The 17,971-nt window shown below is 40.5% G+C and overlaps 1 protein-coding gene across 6 annotated transcripts in view; it reads left to right on the forward strand.

The window, feature by feature from the left end:
• The window catches only part of elmo1 (engulfment and cell motility 1 (ced-12 homolog, C. elegans)), a 94,107-nt gene extending 76,900 nt beyond the window's left edge, over positions 1 to 17,207 (forward strand). For 5 of the 6 annotated variants that reach the window (XM_056257654.1, XM_056257653.1, XM_056257655.1 and 2 more), the window contains 6 exons: positions 8,225 to 8,388; positions 9,440 to 9,552; positions 14,148 to 14,255; positions 14,364 to 14,446; positions 15,906 to 15,983; positions 16,095 to 17,207. In XM_056257654.1, coding sequence (XP_056113629.1) covers positions 8,225 to 8,388; positions 9,440 to 9,552; positions 14,148 to 14,255; positions 14,364 to 14,446; positions 15,906 to 15,983; positions 16,095 to 16,295 — 747 coding nt within the window. In that variant the 3' untranslated portion in view covers positions 16,296 to 17,207. Of the gene's footprint in view, positions 1 to 385; positions 538 to 8,224; positions 8,389 to 9,439; positions 9,553 to 14,147; positions 14,256 to 14,363; positions 14,447 to 15,905; positions 15,984 to 16,094 lie in introns of those variants that run through there. The other variant, XM_056257658.1, reaches the window with a different exon arrangement.
• The last annotated feature ends 764 nt before the right edge of the window (positions 17,208 to 17,971 follow it).

The following is a 17,971-nucleotide window of genomic DNA, read 5'->3' on the forward strand; positions in this document are numbered from 1 at the left end:
TTGTGTGCGTGTGTGTTTTGGTTCATAAACAGCTGTCTTCTCCACCCAATCAGCTCTGACGAAGGCAGCTATGACACCTGACTTTAAAATGGCCACTTCGGTGCATCCAAGCACAGTAGTAGTGATGTAGTGACTCTGTTTAAGCTATAGCACAACCCCCACCCCTCCCCCTTCCAATCTCTCCCTCTCCCTAGTATACAAACCACGTGATCCATATTGCCGGAACTCCATTGGCTGAAGCAGCCATGGCGTCTGGCCAATCAGGCTTAAGCGCTGAAATGGACATAAACTGAGCTGCTTGGAGATGCTTTCAGACTTCAGAGTGTTGATGGGCAGAAGAAATCAACCTTTGGCTAAAGCTTGGTCCGTTTTCATTAGCAGCACACGCACACAAACAACCCAGGAACCATCTGCCACCACTGTTTATTTTCCTTCTGGCGATCCTTTCGTCCCTGCACCTGGTCAGGGTTCGTCTCTGCTACACTGGGTTGGACCAGCGTGGATCCGCGCTCCCAAACATGGAGGTGACAATGACATGTGAGTACTGCTTAAGAGATCGCGTCGGGTGTATGGAGGAAAACGGGTGTAGACTGAATGAAAAGGATGAATTTGCATTTGCAATTTTGCCTGGATGCTGACGGGAAACGAGAGATAAAGCAGGCGCACAGATGGAGATGGCTTTGTGTGAAGCTGCTTGTAGTAATCAGGTTAGAGGCAGATTTCAGCTAGCGATTAAAGATGAAGCGATCCAGCGAACGCTCCAACCTGCGCGCTCCTCGTTTGCCCAGCCCCTCCTTGGATACTTGTTATGAATGAGTGCTTTAATGTGTTGTTTCTCCATCACTCCTTTCTCCGTAGCACATTGACCTCTGCTGTGTGGCTGTTCATTAAGTTTGAATTATTTGTGCATGTATCCCACGTGTAAATAGGCGTGTTGTAAGATCAGCACATTTTTTGTTACTCTTTTTACAGGGAAGGCTTTTATTGAGGTTAATCCCTTTTGTATACAGCCTTGTCCTTTGTGAATTCTTTGTTAGTTCAATGTTCACAGGATTGACGTTTTGTGGATGATCAAAAAGACTAAAAATCTCCCAGCACTTCTGAATTCTGTGATGGGCTGTCAGTTAGCTCCTAACGTTGATTGATTATGGTAATATCGCAGGCAATATTTTTTTCAGAGCGTAAATCTGCAAGATCTCATAAAGTGAATGATGTCTCGAGGTGTTGTTTGGTCGTGCTCAGCATCCGCACCCAAGCCTCCGGTCCACAATTCCCTACTTCCCCTCGCAGAGCTTCTTTTCTTTCTTAACTCTTTCCTTTCTTCCTTCCTTTCTATCTCTTCTTCTTTATTTCTTCACTTTTCCTTCCTTTCTTGTCTTCTCTTCCTCCATCTTTCCCTTCTTTCTTTTGTTCTCCTTCTTCCTTTCTTCCATCCTTTCCTTCTTCATGTCTTCCTTCCTTTCTCATTTTCCCTTCCTTTCATACTTTTCTTTCTTAATTTCCTTCTTTTCTCCTTTCCTTTGCTTTCTTGCTTCCACCATTTCTTTCTTTTCACTTTTCACTTCACGTTTTGTCCTTTTCATACTAGCACACAAACGCAGTGCTACTTTACGCTATGAGCTGAGTCTCCTGGGACCTTAAGTGACCTTAATGCATTGCATGCTTTCAGCATGCTACATGCTGGCCCTTGGAGAAAGAGTTACTCCTGTCAGTGGAGTTGATGTGTGGCTGGATCCTGAGTGAGTTGAGTGCCACCTGCTAGAGTACAACATTTTTGCGGGGCTTTTTCAAAATCCTGTATTATGAAATGTTTCCTTGTCAGAAACCACTTGCGTGTTTAGACTCTGTCTGTCTAAACCTGCTCCAAGTAGGATTCGAAACGGGGTCTCTGGCACGGGAGGCGGGCGCTAACAAGAGCGCTAAAGAGCGTGCCTCTTGAGGCAAGGGGAGTGAGGTTTACATGCACAGCTCTTACTGGTCTCTACGTTTATTACAATCACCCCCTAAACCTCACATCCATCTGGGTAACGGCACCAAATGTAACCGGTCCTACTCGCCCCGCTCTGAGCGGGATTCAAACTGGGGTCTCCGGCGTGGGAGGTGGGCATGCTAACAAGGACGCCAAAGCCTGCAACCACTAGTGCGCCTCTTGAAGCCAGGGGACTGAGGTTTACATGCACAGCTCTTACTTTGTTCGAGTGTCTTTCTCTGTGTGGTCATCCTCAATACTGCAACAACTATTGGAGGCTACACTCTTATGATACACCCTAAAACATTAACTATTCTGTGAGAATGTATTACTATTTTAAAAAGGCACCCCGAGACGATCCGTTTCAGACAGGGGAAAGGGAGCACTCAAAGTACCCTGACATATGTAATCACTCTGCAGATGACTGCAGGTTGTATGACCATGTGTAGATAGTCAGTATCCTGTGACATCAGTAGGTACCAGGCCATTCGTCTCAACACCCCAGCAAGAATCCAGCAACCTTCTGCACAACTAACACACCAGGTTCTCCAAAGTAACCCTGGCCAGGTCTGAGCTTTATGGAAGAGAGTGGCAGAGCCTACCCATAGCATCCCATTGCATGCAAGACTGCAGGTCTCTCTCTTGGCATGCATATGCATGCACAGGTGTTTTATACTTGTCTACTCCACTTGTTATTCATAGGCTTACCCCCAGAATTTATGAAAAAAATGACTTCAGACTATACTGCATCTAAATTCATCACATGGTCTTTGCGGTCAGTGTTTCCAGCAAATTATTTTTCCGTTAATGATATCTATTTGTTTTCTTTGAAGCAATGCCCATTTCTTTGATGTGAATCATTACTAACTGTTATAAAAATCATTATGGGGAGGAAACAGCATAATTAGCATGCCAATTGTGGAATGGATAAATGTCCATTTTCATGCCTGATTACCCCATTGGGTCCACGGACCATAACAAGCAAAATGAATGCAAAGAGGGATGAGTGCAAGATATGCTTCCCAGCCTGTACTGCAAATTTGTTTTCTGTTCCTTTCCAGTTTAGTCTTGAAGTTTATTACGAAGTTTATTAAACACTATTTGAATGATTGACAAGTTGTAAATTATAATTATGAACGGTTTCAGTTATGGCAAAGACTTGTGTTGATGTGACTTCCTGGGCTAATTTAGCAGCTTTGTCTTTGAAGAACTGCGTCAATTGAAAGGTTTTGGGTTTGATCCTAACACTGTGTTCTAACCAGATGTGACGTGACACTGTGACATGCGATGAAAGGTATCTTTGCCATGTTAATCAGTTTTGGTCCTAACCAGCCTCGACCTTGTCATCAGAGGATTCTATTTTAGAAACGGTTTCTATTTCTGCAACATTGCGCCTGAAACAACAACATACAAACTATGACAATGAATATCTCAGGTACTGAGTATATACTTTTTTAAAGTTAAAAGGGTCTGTGTGAGTTTGAATATCATTTTGCATGACCTTTATACTACATACTGAAAGCAGCAATGGATAATTTACCTCAGATCTCGAAAATAAATTAATGTTAAAACCGTGAACTTAAAGGGGTCATATAATGGTGCATGCACTTTTACAAGTTGATTGTACTGAAATGTGTGTTGGCAGTGTCTGTACACAACCATCATATAATGATAAAAATCCATCCAGTGGTTTTGTTTTAATCTCCTTATATGTTTTCCCCTGCCTCAAATCGATCCGTTCGACCGTGTGACGTCACACGCTCGGAAGCCCCTCCCACGATTGTTGATTGACAGGAGCGTCTCAACACAGACCCGCCCTCGCGGGTGAGATCAGCTCCATGAGAGAGCTGTCAATCATAGTCTGCGCGGACCGGCGCGGTCATTGTTGACATGCTGGAGCACTGTCTATGAGCAGAATGGCGTCTAAGCGATTGTGGTGTTCTGTTCTTGGGTGTAATAACGAACACAGCAGTCATTTTAATGTTCCTAAATCCGAACCGCTGAAGACGCAGTGGCTGTGTTTGTTTTCGAAGGGAATATTCCCCACGAGCAACGTCAATGCGTTCATGTTTGCGTGAATCATTTCTCACCAGACTGCTTTATAGACGAGGATCAGTATAAAGCTGGATTTGCTAAGCTGCTGCTCATGAAAAATGGATCGGTAGCTGCTACCAGATATTCGTGTTCCTGCTAAATCTCCAGAAGAACGGAAGTGAGTGTAACGTATTATTAAACTTTATATTAATATATTAATCTTTGCAAATCGCTAGCTGCACGCTTCACAATGAATGCGTCTAAGGTTTACACTCAGGGTACATTACGGCATGTTTTCTATGTATGACGTTCTCAATATAATTCATAATCCCACGTTTATACTGAACAACGCGTTATGGTTATTGTGTTACAAACGGTGTACGCACAGAACAGAGGGGCGGAGTGAGCGAAGCTCATGATCATTTAAAGTCATTTGCACTGAAACGGCGTGCTGAAAACAGAGCTGTTTTTGACCAGGTAAAATAAGTGTTTTCTTACAATACTAATGAGAATTTTTAATTAAAGTATATTACAAACTTTTAATTTAGACCCTAAAGAATCATATTAGCTTGTACAAAAATGGCATTATATGACCCCTTTAAGTGTAATCCATGACAAAGATTGTATCAGTCTCTCAGAATGTATTTTAATCATGTTAAAGTGGTTTAAATTAGATTAGATTATGTAGGCTACTTATTCATTTAATTGAGATTGCACTGCACTTGCAGACAGAGCCCTCCCACATGCTCTTCTGATTGGCTGTGATTTTTGATGGATTTTGTAGTCATGTCATGTCTGGTGTGGACAGACAAATTGCTTGTCGCTGAAATTTTACCGCATCACGTCTAGTTAGGACACGGTCCTAAAGTTTTACAAAGACAATCCTGTGGCTGTCACCGATGTTCGCTTCAGCTTCACATGCAGAAGGTTTTAATATGGCATTTCCTGTGTGTATTAGTCATACAAAATGTCAGGATCATGAATAAAGATAATCCTCTTCTAGGCTTTGTTTACAGCAAAGCTGCTCATAAAATGATATGTGATTTATCTTCCTAAATCAATAAAAAAGTCTTCTGATGTAACTGAATTACGGCCTTTGCATTTACAGGTAGGAAAAAAATATTACTATTAATAATGTGCTGCTATGTAAAACAGAGAGGCATACCTGTGAATTTATGATGGATAGCTGCGCAAAGTTGTAATTAAAATTGGACGGGAGCGATAAATCTTGCCTGCCCTGATTGGAGGCACAGCAGTGCTTTGATTGGCTGTCTGAATGAGGGAAGTAAGCAAACTGCCACAGTTGCAAAAAAAGGTGCTGGTAAACCAAAGAGTGGACCACTAAATGCTACTGGAAGTAATGTGCTTTTCAAGGGTCATATATGGAATAACACCGTCCTGTCATGGTGGTTTTTGCATTTTAAATTGTTGGTCTGTGCCAGACAGACAGAAGTTAAAGTTAAAAGAGTTTTACCTGTAACAAACACCACTTTCATAATGGATTGGTTTCTCATAGCGTTGTGTGTGTGTGTGTGTTTCGGTTGGTGGTTGTTGTGCACTGCTTATGATCTGACAGGGTGAGACAGGAAAACCTAATGCACATGTATCACTATTTGTCTTACTGATGCATATGATAGCCTAGTTAACTACATTTGGTTTGTTTGTCTGTTTCTCATTAACATTTGGCTGTGTATCAGCTGTTTGTTTGGAATTGGTTTGGACCCCAAAGAACAAATTTGTTTTAAACTTTAATCATCCAGAAAATCCATTTGTTATCTTTTTTCAGTTGTTCAGAAGGCAGTTTATCAGATGTAAAAATTCATGAAGGAATATAAATATATTTTACAGCACTTGTCTGTAAGGGCCCTAAAATCTGGATTTACTTCTGTTTCCTCAGTATAATCCAAGACGGCAGTATACGAAAGCTTGTTGTGTTTAATATTATTATTGTATTTTATATTCTATATTATATTACTTTGTGTCATTGCACAACTCTCTTCATGGCCTTTAATGGCGCTGGCATGATCCCACAAACCTACTCACTTTACAAAGATGACTCAGAAACACTTTAATATTAAGATGAATCCCTCATTTGTTGTGCCTAAGGGAAGCAATAGATTTGTTCAATGCCATTATAGCTTTGACATTCAAATGTATTAAATAATGCAGGCGCCTTAGATAATATAATAATAGCTCTGATGTATCAATATAAATCAAAATATATAGTCCAATGCAGAATAACAGCCTTTGTCTTAAGAGTGCTTTAAATTTGTTAACTCCGAAGCGCACAAACATGCACAAATACATTCACATTCATTCTGTATGTCACTCTGTATTATCTGCAGGCTGACACACAGTGGGCGAGTGTTTTCTGTGCATTTAGATGCTCGAGAGAGGAGAGGCGAGAGAAAGACAATAAGCATGGCAGGGCAGTTGAAGACTCACACACTTCCTGCTGAGGCTGTGCGTGCGTTTGTCAAAAAAAAAAAAAAAGGTCCATTTCCGCTTTATTCATAAATATCACCGCCCACCACATCAGCAGCTGAAATTCCACTGTTCCTCCATATCACCTCGTCCTCTCAAATAAAAGGTCTGCTTCTATTTCAGCCATCACGACTTGATTTAAAGAGGCTGATAAAAGAAAGAGAGAGAGCTTTGGATTAATTAATTTTGAACCGTGAAAAATCGGCAAATGTGCTCAGAAAATTGCTTCCCCCGGCATAAGAGATTGTTTCAAGTGGAGATGTTCGCTTCTTCGTCCCCCACCTGCAGCTGTCAAAACCCCCTCCCCTTTAAACCTTACTGTGCAGTTTGAATAGAGCCGTATCGGTTTATTCCTCCAGCAATCACTCCGCTCATTCTTCAACCACGGACATATCAGTCTAGTGATTTGGGAGGGGGCCTTGACCTTGGCCCAATCTTATCACTAATTAAACCTCATCTAATCCTGCTGTGCGAGCCAGTGGCACCTGCTTCTCTGGGTGACTGGGAGGGGATGTATGCGTGAATAGCTACTGGACTCGTTTCCAGCTTCCCAACTCATGCGTTGCTGTGCTCCCTAGCTAATCACAGCATTTGATCTGTAGCCCAAGGCTCGGTGCGTACACCAACCCTCTGTTTGTGATTTCGGGATGTGCATTATTCAAGCATTACCAGAAAAGCTGTGGCTTTATTGCAGCTGGCCGTTTCTGTATCCGAGGATGAAGAAAATCTGTCGTCTTGTCGTGCATATGGGTGAATTCTTGTCCATTGCTGGCTGTCGCTTCTGTTTATTTGCATTTAATTCTTCATTAAACCGTAATCTCCAAGATAGCTTTCATGACTGTGCTTGGCTGGCCTCCACTTATCTCTAGTCTACAGGAAGAGTTTCTTCCGAGCAACTTCTTAATGCGTGCTCTTCAGTGGTGGAATCAATACCTGTGAGAACAAAGCCTTGAAACTGTTACCACTGGTGTTCCACAAGGCTCAGTCTTGGGCCTGCTTTTATTTTATTTTTTTATTTACTGCCCCTTGGACATATTTTTAGGAAGTACAATATTCATTTCAACTACTATGCTGACGACACCCAGCTTTACCTGTGTTCCATGCCTGGAGCTTAGTAAGTTTGTGAATGCCTGTCCAGGTGTTTGCCAGTAATGTGATTTTGCACAATATATTCTAAGATGATTTAGTAAGAAGTTGCTAATAACATAAATGAATAGAATTATCTTCCTGTGTGTGGTTCAGGTATACATCCCACAAAGATGACAATATCCGAAATCCAAATACAGCTTATAAATCGTACTAAGTGATGTTTTTTGAAAACCTAAAAAGGTTTTCTGTGATGGGTAGGTTTAGGGTTAGAGTTAGGGGATAGAATATTTATTTATATATTTTTTCCTTGTTTATTCAGAAACCTTGTCTGGGAGTGTATGTAGACATTTAGCATGTACACTACATGTCAAAATAGTTTTTGTCTACAAAACAAATTTCAGGTATGTAAGCATTAGGTTTTTAAGATCATGATCATAAGAAAAGTTGTCCTTTTATGTCAGTTATACTGACCTTGTTCTGTCATAATCATGAACAGTTTCAAGTTTCAATCAACGGTCTGATCTTTTGTCTTTGTTTAATTCAAAAGCTGTACTAAAGTATAAGCAAGATATAAGAATGAGAGGTTTGTCTTCCTGAATGCATAAAATGATGTCGTAATGATGAAATCTGTGTGTTTGTGTGCTATAGGTGATGCAGGTGGTGAAGGAACAGATCACTCGTGCTCTCACGATCAAGCCTAACTCTCTGGATCAGTTTAAAAGTCGTCTGCAAAATCTGAGCTACACTGAGATCCTCAAATTGCGCCAGTCCGAAAGGATGAACCAGGAGGATTTCCAATCCCGGCCCATCCTGTGAGTCACTGGAAACTCTTCAAATATCTGAAGCACTCATTTCCCACAATCAGACATTTCCCAGTTTTGGTCCATGTGTACTGCACCTGTGTCCCACTCATGATTGAAAACAAGCCTTTAAATGGTTCATAACTAATTAAACTAAGAGGAGGCTCCATTAAATAAATTACCCAATGCATTACAGTAGTGTCATTTGAGCTGGAATGTACAATCGCAGAGAACATTCGTTTTTTGTGCGTACATCAACTTGCAATATAACAGTGAAATGGAAATGTCCGTGTTGAACTTTCAGAGCTTGTTTGAACTGAAACGCTGGAAATATCACTCATGACTTCATGTTCTATCAATGTGAAATATGTAACATGGTTCAGTCTGTTCACTATAACAGAAATATCAATTTGTCAGCTTGGTTTTTGACAGTTCCCACATTTTTGACCACTGATTTTTTCATTAGCTTTTACGATTTTTTCCCTCAGTGTTCACAAGCATTTTTAATTAGTTATGTTTTTATTATTATTATTATTTTATTTTTTTCAGTAGTAAACACGGTTCCTATGGTATTAACTAGGTTATTGTAGCTAAATTAAATAATTAATAAATTACTATTCATTAAAAAAAGCCCACTTTACATGATATTGAGGAGGGTTACTTTTTAATCCCTAACAAAATTAAACATAAAAAGGATCAAATCTAAAATCAAAACCAGATAAGCCAACTCATTACCACAGAATGTGATCAAAATGTTATTTCTCATAAATTACTTAGCTAATGCTCAGGGCAATGCTTAAATTACATTAGAGAAGTCTTTAAATGGCTCATTAATATAGCAAATTCTCAGCTTTCGATCTAAACGCAGTCAATTTGGCAGTAGTATTAGCAAAGCCACAAGATAAAAGGAAGTTTGCCTGGCTCTTCCTGACTTGTGGTACAAAGAAATGTCTAAAGACCAAGTCTGTATGTCACAATTGTGTTTTTGAGTCTTTCTTTGTGTAAACTGCCAGTAAAGTGGTGGATCAGTACTTTAAACTGCATTTGTCTGATGTTTCTCCAGGGAGCTTAGGGAGAAAATCCAGCCAGAGATCATGGAGTTGATCAAACAGCAACGCCTCAATCGCCTGTGTGAGGGCACCTGTTTCAGGAAGATCAGCAGCCGAAGGAGACAGGGTAAGAAAAACACCATGTCACAAGGCAACAAAGTGGCACAACAAAACTAAAAGCGATGCAAGCTGCCTCTTTCTTGTTAATCCAAGTTTCTGTCCTAACCAGCAGCTATGAACAACACTACATTTTGTCTGTTGCTTGATTCTGTTTTCAGCATTTCCCACCCACACAGTACATTCATTGAGCAACAATCCTGCACCTCATGTATGTTATCCATTAAACATTGGCAAGCTTGAGAGAGATTGCATGTGGTAGTAGAAAAACATAGGATATTGCATGACAAATCCCTCAAGGTTCTCTAAGGAGAACCATAAAAAGGATGCAGTTTGCTGAAGCAGCACAGAAATGAATGAAAATACATGTTTTTAGCATTAAAAAATATCAATATGCCCTCATTTTTCTTGCTGTGTCCCTGTGGTGTAATGTAACATTTTCGCCTTCAGTTTCCCCTAAAAAATTAGCTTGTCGCTGGATTTGTCTGGTTAGTACACAGTACAAGATTTATCTCCCCTAAAATGAATGTGCTTTCAGCTGAAATCTCTTAATGTACTGTATCATCTCTGAGTGAGCAGTGCTTTACTAGTTTTCTTATCCTCGTCTTAAGTGTGTGAATTGATTCAGTTAATGGGGTTGCTCCATTCTGCCTTTTATTGGTGACCTCTACTGGGCTTCTTCTTATTCGAAAACAGAACTTTGGAATTACAGGAAATTACAGACACATTCATTGGTCACAATCTTTTTTTATTTGCACATCAGCAATCTCTTAGTATAGTAACGTAATGTTAGAATGTCTTGCATGATAGTTTTTATCCAACTATTTTACATAAACACTTTGAAATGCATACGTCCTATGAATAATATTTTTATGAGTGCTATTATTAAACCGACAGCATGATTTAGCAAGTGTGAAAAATAGCCTTTTCTGTTGCTGAGAGAGCGGAAATATGGAGCCAATTTCAAACAAACGCTGAGTGGTGGGAGTGATAAAGCTTACGGCACAGATTGGAGAGTTAAAGGATCGTCAAATGTAATATCGCTTTTTACGCGGGCTGGCTGAAGAGGAGGGCTGTCTGCTGAGCTCAGAGGGAGGCTTTATCAGTTAGCCTGGATAATTTAACACTCTTCACACTTCTACAGGATTAGATCATTCTAAGACTAGACACCTTGTCTTTCTCTTGCTATGCATCCGTCTGCCTGCATCTCTCTTTCTCCTTTCTTCCTTTCTCTATTCATTTGAGAATTGTCACACTTTTCCTGTTTTATTGACATAATTTTCTTCAATTATGAACCTCATTTGCCAAAAGCTGGAGACACTTAATATGACTTACTTTCTCCCCCTCTCATAATTTGACTGGCATTACACATTTGATAAGTCGATATTTATCCAGTGATTTGCCTTAATGCGACAAAGTTGAGCAGAGTTCAGATTTATGAAGAAAAATGAAGCGGTGACTACTAATGAGAGTGCAGACATAGAAGCTCATGCGAACAAAGTTGAAATAAATAAAAAAACCAAGGTGGGAATATTTAAATGTTGAAATGTTTTGCCCCCAACCTCAAAGTATTCCAGTCAACTTGCATTTGTGGAAACTCAGAATTTGATTGGGTTATTTTCACTTCCACTGAAAATAACCAAATTGAATGGGGCTTGATCGATCTGTCCCAACTTATTTTCCAGTAGGAGGTAGGGGGAATTCAAAATTCCAAGGTGTCCAGAATGCAGGATTGGATACAGATTTCCAAAGGATTGGATGCCTCCTTTTGGATAAAGGAGGAAGGCCTACTAGTAACCAATATTTCAGTGACTTATTCTTATCCGTGTGAATGCACCACGTGAAATAGCATTGGATTCTTACCTTTGCTACTACCTTACCTTCTCCATTCTGTCACCTGATGGAGTTTTGGTTCCTTGCCACTGTTGCCTTGGCTTTTGGCTTGCTTAGTTGGGGACATTTAATATTCAACAATATTGATCTGCCTTACTTAAAGGGTTAGTTCACCCAAAAATGAAAATTCTGTCAGTAATTACTCAACCTCATGTTGTTCCAACCCCGTAAGATCTTCGTTCATCTTCGGAACACGAACTAAGATATTTTTGATGAAATCTGAGAGCTGGATCACTCCTCCATACTAGTCCATAGGCTTCTTCAGGGATTGAACTTGCCGGCCTCGAAAAGTTATTAAAGACATTGTTAAAATAGTCCAAGTGACTACAGTGGCTCAATCTTAAGTTTTTCAAGCGACGAGAATACTTTTTGTGCGCAAAAAAAATAAAATAACGACTTTATTTCAACTATTCATTTCCTTCTCTTTGGGCCTCTAGTCAGTTAACGTAGTGTGATTCCGTAGAGCTACGTCACACGTAGGCTCACTATTGGCCGACGCTGGTCATGTGCGTGATGCGTGTGACGTACAACAACAGAAGCTTACGCTATTACACTAGTGAACTGACTCGAGGCCCACAGAGAAGGAAATGAATAGTTGAAATAAAGTCGTTATTTTTGTTTTTTTTGCGCACAAAAAGTATTCTCGTCGCTTGATAAACTTAAGATTGAGCCACTGTAGTCACTTGGACTATTTTAACGATGTCTTTCATAACTTTTCGAGGCCAGCAAGTTCAATCCCTGAAGAAGCCTATGGACTAGTATGGAGGAGTGATCCAGATCTCAGATTTCATCAAAAATATCTTAGTTCGTGTTCCGAAGATGAACGAAGGTCTTACGGGGTTGGAACAACATGAGGGTGAGTAATTACTGACAGAATTTTCATTTTTGGGTGAACTAACCCTTTAAGGTGGACGTTGACGCAATTTTCTTCTAGAAACAAACTTTGTTGTATTATTCTCATGTTATCACTGTGAAGCTGCTTTGATACAATATGTATTGTAAAAAGCGCTATATAAATAAAGGTGACTTGACTTGACCTTTGCACGTGTCCACGTGTTTGTGGTATGTGGCAGTATACTGTATATCAGTTTTTTCATTACAGACACAGATAGGTCCTTACTATACATTATTACAAAGGTTACTATAACAATAATAAATTAAATAATTGACTTTGTATCACATTGAATGTATTTGCGCCATTTCACTAGCTTGCTCCATGACATTCAGGTATGTTCTACTAGGCTAATACAATCTTTAGAATGAGGTTCCCCACAGGAGGTACTGACCACATGAAGCCACCAAAATTCCCAAGATAGCCCAATGTCAGATCATTGCTTTTGTCCATGAACAACTAACCTTTTCAGCAAGCCTTTAAGGACTGCTCTTAAACGACAGATTGAAGCGCACCTGTGCATTTTCACTGTGACAGGTGCTGCATTGACTTTTGTATTCCCTATTGTTCCCCCATAGCAGAGCTCTCTTCTCATGGTGGACAAAATGAGCTGTCCAGTTTCTACCTTGAATCTTAAGTATTGCAGTTTCTACCTTGAATCTTAAGTATTGCAGAAGTTGCCTGAGGCTGAGCTTTCTGAATAATATTAAAATGTAATTCTTCTTTGCCTTTAATTTACTGAAACATTTTAGATTTTTGTTTTCTCTTAGACAGTGAACAATCCTGCTTCTGGACGCCCACCTTCCTTAAGAATCTAGCTCCAACCCTAGTTAAAAATCCTGAGCCAGCTAATCTTCAGAATTACAGGTTTACATTGGGAGCAGATTGAGTTCAACTCTGAGAGATTTGAATGGATTGTTTTTGCTTTGTAGGCGTTTGTTCACTTTAGATTGCCATACACTAGTTTGTAAATCTTTGCATTTGATAGATGTTGATTGGGTTGCAGTGTCATCTTAAGGTTAAGGAGATCTTATGTTCTTAGGCCCAGATGTAGGTTTAAGTGCATGCATGATGCCTGAGGAAAGGGCACCACAGCACTAGCATTCAGGCTTCTCTTAAATAAAAATAACTTCTTTCCACATCCACATCGCTCCCTCTGTCTCATGACTTGTGTACTGTATGTCATCAATTAGAATATAAATTCAGGAAAGCAATGTACAAAGGAAGCCCCCTTTTCATCATGCAGGTGGCACTGCATGCATATTAAACCATTCTGCACATATCTCTTCTGACATCTCAGAATGGACTCACAGATGGCTGTTGGCTGCAATATCCATTGGTTGTTCATTGTACATTTGTAGTGGTGGATAAACGGCCCATTGAGCTGGTTTGTTGGTAAGCTGAAGCTATAGAAAGAGATCACACTAGATCAAGCTGTTTCCAGCACACTCCTTATCTCTTTGGGTGTGTATATGCAGCCTGTGAAGTGCCACCCTGCAGGACACTCTTTCATCCCACAATGTTTTTTAATCTGCCAAACTGCTATTCCCAACTATTAGGATTTGGATTCAGGCGCCAGGGTTGAGTGCCAGCTATGGCCTTCTAGGCTAAATGTGAGCCGTCCTGGCAGTGATCACTTTTGTCTACTTTTGGCATGGCACATGAAGCCTCGGGAAGTGATTTGGGGGGGAAATTGCCTGTCACTGCTTTACCCAATCTGCAATGAAAAGCCAAAGAATATTAAGCATTGTACTAGAATGAAAGACAACTTGTTAGCATTACATTGTGGAAGACTGACCTACTGCTCTGCTTCTTTACAGACAAGTTCTGGTACTGTCGATTGTCGCCCAATCATAAAGTTCTCCACTACGGGGATTTGGAGGAGAGCCCTCAGGGAGAGGTACCCCATGATTCCCTACAGGACAAGCGTGAGTACAGCCTGCGTTCTGATCGTGGTGTAGTGGCTTCACTCTATAAAGATGGGATTAAGATGGCCACACCCTGTCTTATTAATTATTCTTTTTTCCCTATGGCAGTTCCTGTGGCTGACATCAAAGCTGTCGTCACTGGTAAAGACTGTCCACACATGAAGGAAAAGGGAGCTCTGAAGCAGAACAAGGTGAGCAAAAATTCTCTTGAATATCCAAAGATCAAATTTTCCTTTGATGCAGCTTTGTGACAAAGGATGCATTAGTTATGCCTTGTGGATTTGTGAGTAATGATACATCAGCTCACTTCAGTTTCAAAGTCACCCTTTCTTCTTCCCACAGAACAAAGCAGACAATGTCAAATTTATGCCACAACTGTAAAAAATGACTCCCTGTTGACCAAATTGATTAAACTTGAGGACAGGATATCAAGTATAGTTGGAACTTTCTGGCACAGCCATAAGGATCCCCTTAGTCCTGATGACACTGACTGTAAAATAACATGTGTAGCAATGTTGTTGTTTTTTTACTTTTCTTTAAGTAACCTTTATCTTAATAGGAATTTGACTTGAAAAAACACTTCACTCACTAACTGCTGAAAAGAGACGGAATTCTGATTGTCTTGATAGGGCAGATTTAATTAGGGCTGAGAAGCACTGCACCAGTAACGCCTGTGGTAAACTTAACGGTTGCTGCAGAAGTACGTCCATTTCTGTGCTTTTTTTCGTTGTCTTATTTACCATTCCAAGAAATGGTAAATGGGCGCACAGATGGGCGCAAATGAATTTGCTATTTAAACAACGTGGCACAGGATGTGAAAATGATAACTGTGTCAGGCTGAAAATAGCTAAAAACACTTGCGTCGCGCCTGGCGCTGCATTGCGCCGGGTGTATGATAGGGCCCTAGGTTGTTAGAGCTTCATCTCAACACTTTTTTTTAACCTCCTGCATCTATTCAGACTCATCACAGTTGTGAATAAGGTCAGTGAATTTGATATTGTGTCAGTCATATAAAAGAAACCACAGTTTGTAGAAGTAGTTTCTGAATGAACAAAAAACGTCCTCGTCTGAGATCCAGTACAGTAATTGTGAGATATTAATGTAGGCTTATAAGTAACTGCTGTTTAGTCAGGTCTTTGGGCTCTAGACAGGCCAAGGGGTCTGAAAAGTGTTGATAAGATCTAGGTATAGACATTTAAAATGTGCCATAGAAAGGATTAGATTGTTGGCCAATTGAACAAGGTGTCTTCTTCTTGCTTGAATTGGTGACTTTGCTGGCATGTCCATAATTCTGACAGGGTTGTTACCAAATGCATTTACCCCAAAAACGACATGTATTTTCTGTGTAGATTTGAGTCCATGAGACTTGTTAAGGTAAAGCATTGATGCACTTCCTACTGCTTTCTCTTGGTGCCCGGCAGGAGAAGCCGGTATACAATCTCACACACACACACACACACACACACACACACACACACACACACACACACACACACACACACACACACACACACACACACACAATAGATTGGACCATCTGCTGTCGTAATATGTTCGGAGAGGATCTGCAAGTCACGCAATAGGAGGCACACAAACACAGCAGCACCATTAGCATTTGACAGACGGTGTCAATTCTCTTTCGTTCTTTAGGAGGTGCTGGAGCTGGCTTTCTCTGTCCTCTACGAGTCTGATGAGTATCTAAACTTCATTGCCCCTGACAAGCACGAGGTGAGCAACCAGCAACTGCAAGCTACAAAGTGGTGTAGCACACCTCCTTTGTGTGATTTTGGATTTTGTGCATGCTGTGGTTTAATGCCATGTTTTCTGGCTGTTTTTCAGTACTGTGTGTGGACAGATGGGCTGAATGCACTGCTGGGGAAGGAGATGACCAGTGAGTTCACTCGCTCAGACATGGACACTCTTCTCAACATGGAAATGAAGCTCCGCCTCCTGGACCTGGAGAACATCCAGATCCCTGAAGTTCCTCCCCCAATCCCCAAAGAGCCAAGCAATTATGACTTTGTTTATGACTGCAATTAATCCCCTTTCACTGGACTGACTGATTTTTCGTAAATTCATACTGGAAGAAAGACTCTTTCCTGCTAAAACTTGGCTCTCTAGTACGCCTCATCACAACGGATTTGCTGAACTTAATGGACTTGGCTTGCAAGGCCTATGAACCATATGGTCTGGTTGAAGAACCACCACAAACTGGTCCTCAGGTCCTAAACCACTCTAGTCCTGTCGCAGTAATCTCCTCAAACAGTTACATTCCTCAAGCAGCCCACCTCCACCTGCTCTGGCTTAAAAATGGTTGTGTCAAGAATTTTTGTCCCATCATAATTTCTGGCTGTTCGGAGTGGGATGCTCCCTGTAGAGTGTGCAAAAAGTCTAGGGGATTGTGGCATGTAGCACTCACTGTAGTATGTTTCTCACTCTAACAAGCGGCAGCTATATTGCTAGCAAAGTCCAAGTTTGTTCTTTCTCCAAGTATCCCATTCATGCCTCTTATACTGTAGACTGTTAAATTAAATTGGCAGCTTCATGCAAGAGGTTGCCTTTTTTGTCTTAAACCATACCTGCTTTGTGCGTACTTTGTTATCATTGTCTGACTATAATGCAGGCGTGTAGATATAGCTCTTTCCTTCACTTGACATCAACCAGACTCATGGCAGACTGCTGTAACATTCCAAAGCAATATTGAGCTTCTGTTTTTGTAAGCTGGTATAAACTTTTGTGATATTCGTGATTGCTGCCAAGTAGTCAGTATTATACATTTCTGTGTGTTAAGGAATTTCATTTTTCAGGGCCTTCAAATTTCATTTGAACTTTCATGATTCATTTAATTTAAGATTGTGGGTATTATAATTGTTATGATTTTTGATTTTTCTCCCCTCATGTTTGTTAGAACGCAACATCCTGCTGTTTACATTAAAGATGGATTCCAGTTCAGTTTTTAGCATTTCTTTAATCATGCTGTCTTGCATACTTTATATCAGGGGTGACCAATCCTGCTCCTAGAGGGCTACCTACCTGAAGAGTTAAGTTTTGAGTTTAACTGGCTTTAGGAGTGTTTAATTAAGGCTGGAACTTAACTGCTGGAAGGAGGCCCCCCAGAAACAGGACTGGACTCCCCTCGTTTGTATTATACTTCATATTTGCTTGTATTTTATTAATATATTCTGTATGAATTTGTGGGAACCACCTTCGATGAGTAGTGGTCTCCAGGGGCCTCATTTATAAAACGTGAATTTACAAAAATCCACGCCAACATTCATTTTTATAAAAATATACGTCTTTGACGTAGAAAAGTGCTTAGCGCCACGTCAGGTTCTAAGCAGATGCACACACTTTTCCTTGTGGCAGAGAGTTGGAGTACTGCAGGTATTATATTATTATCGTTCTTTCCAAATGGAAATATAAGCTATTCTTGCCGCCCACCATTCTCAAGTAAAGGATTTTTGACAAAAAAAACCTGTGTACGTTTGTTTTCTGAATCACACGTACGCACATTTGAGAAATGATCGAAAGATGAAATCTAGGACTGTTTCTACGCAACATTTTATAAATGAGGCCCCACAAGAAGTATACACTTACCTCTCATATTACACTGTACTACCCACAAACACAAAAAACCACTGGCCATCACAGCCTGAGCGACTCGGGGTGTTCCGGAATGTCCTTTACATCTGTGTGGTAATAACAGGGCCATCTTG

The sequence above is a fragment of the Rhinichthys klamathensis genome, unplaced genomic scaffold (genome assembly GCF_029890125.1).
Source record: "Rhinichthys klamathensis goyatoka isolate OS25496 unplaced genomic scaffold, OSU_Roscu_1.1 h1tg000140l_1, whole genome shotgun sequence".
In the NCBI taxonomy this organism is placed as follows: Eukaryota; Metazoa; Chordata; class Actinopteri; order Cypriniformes; family Leuciscidae; genus Rhinichthys; species Rhinichthys klamathensis.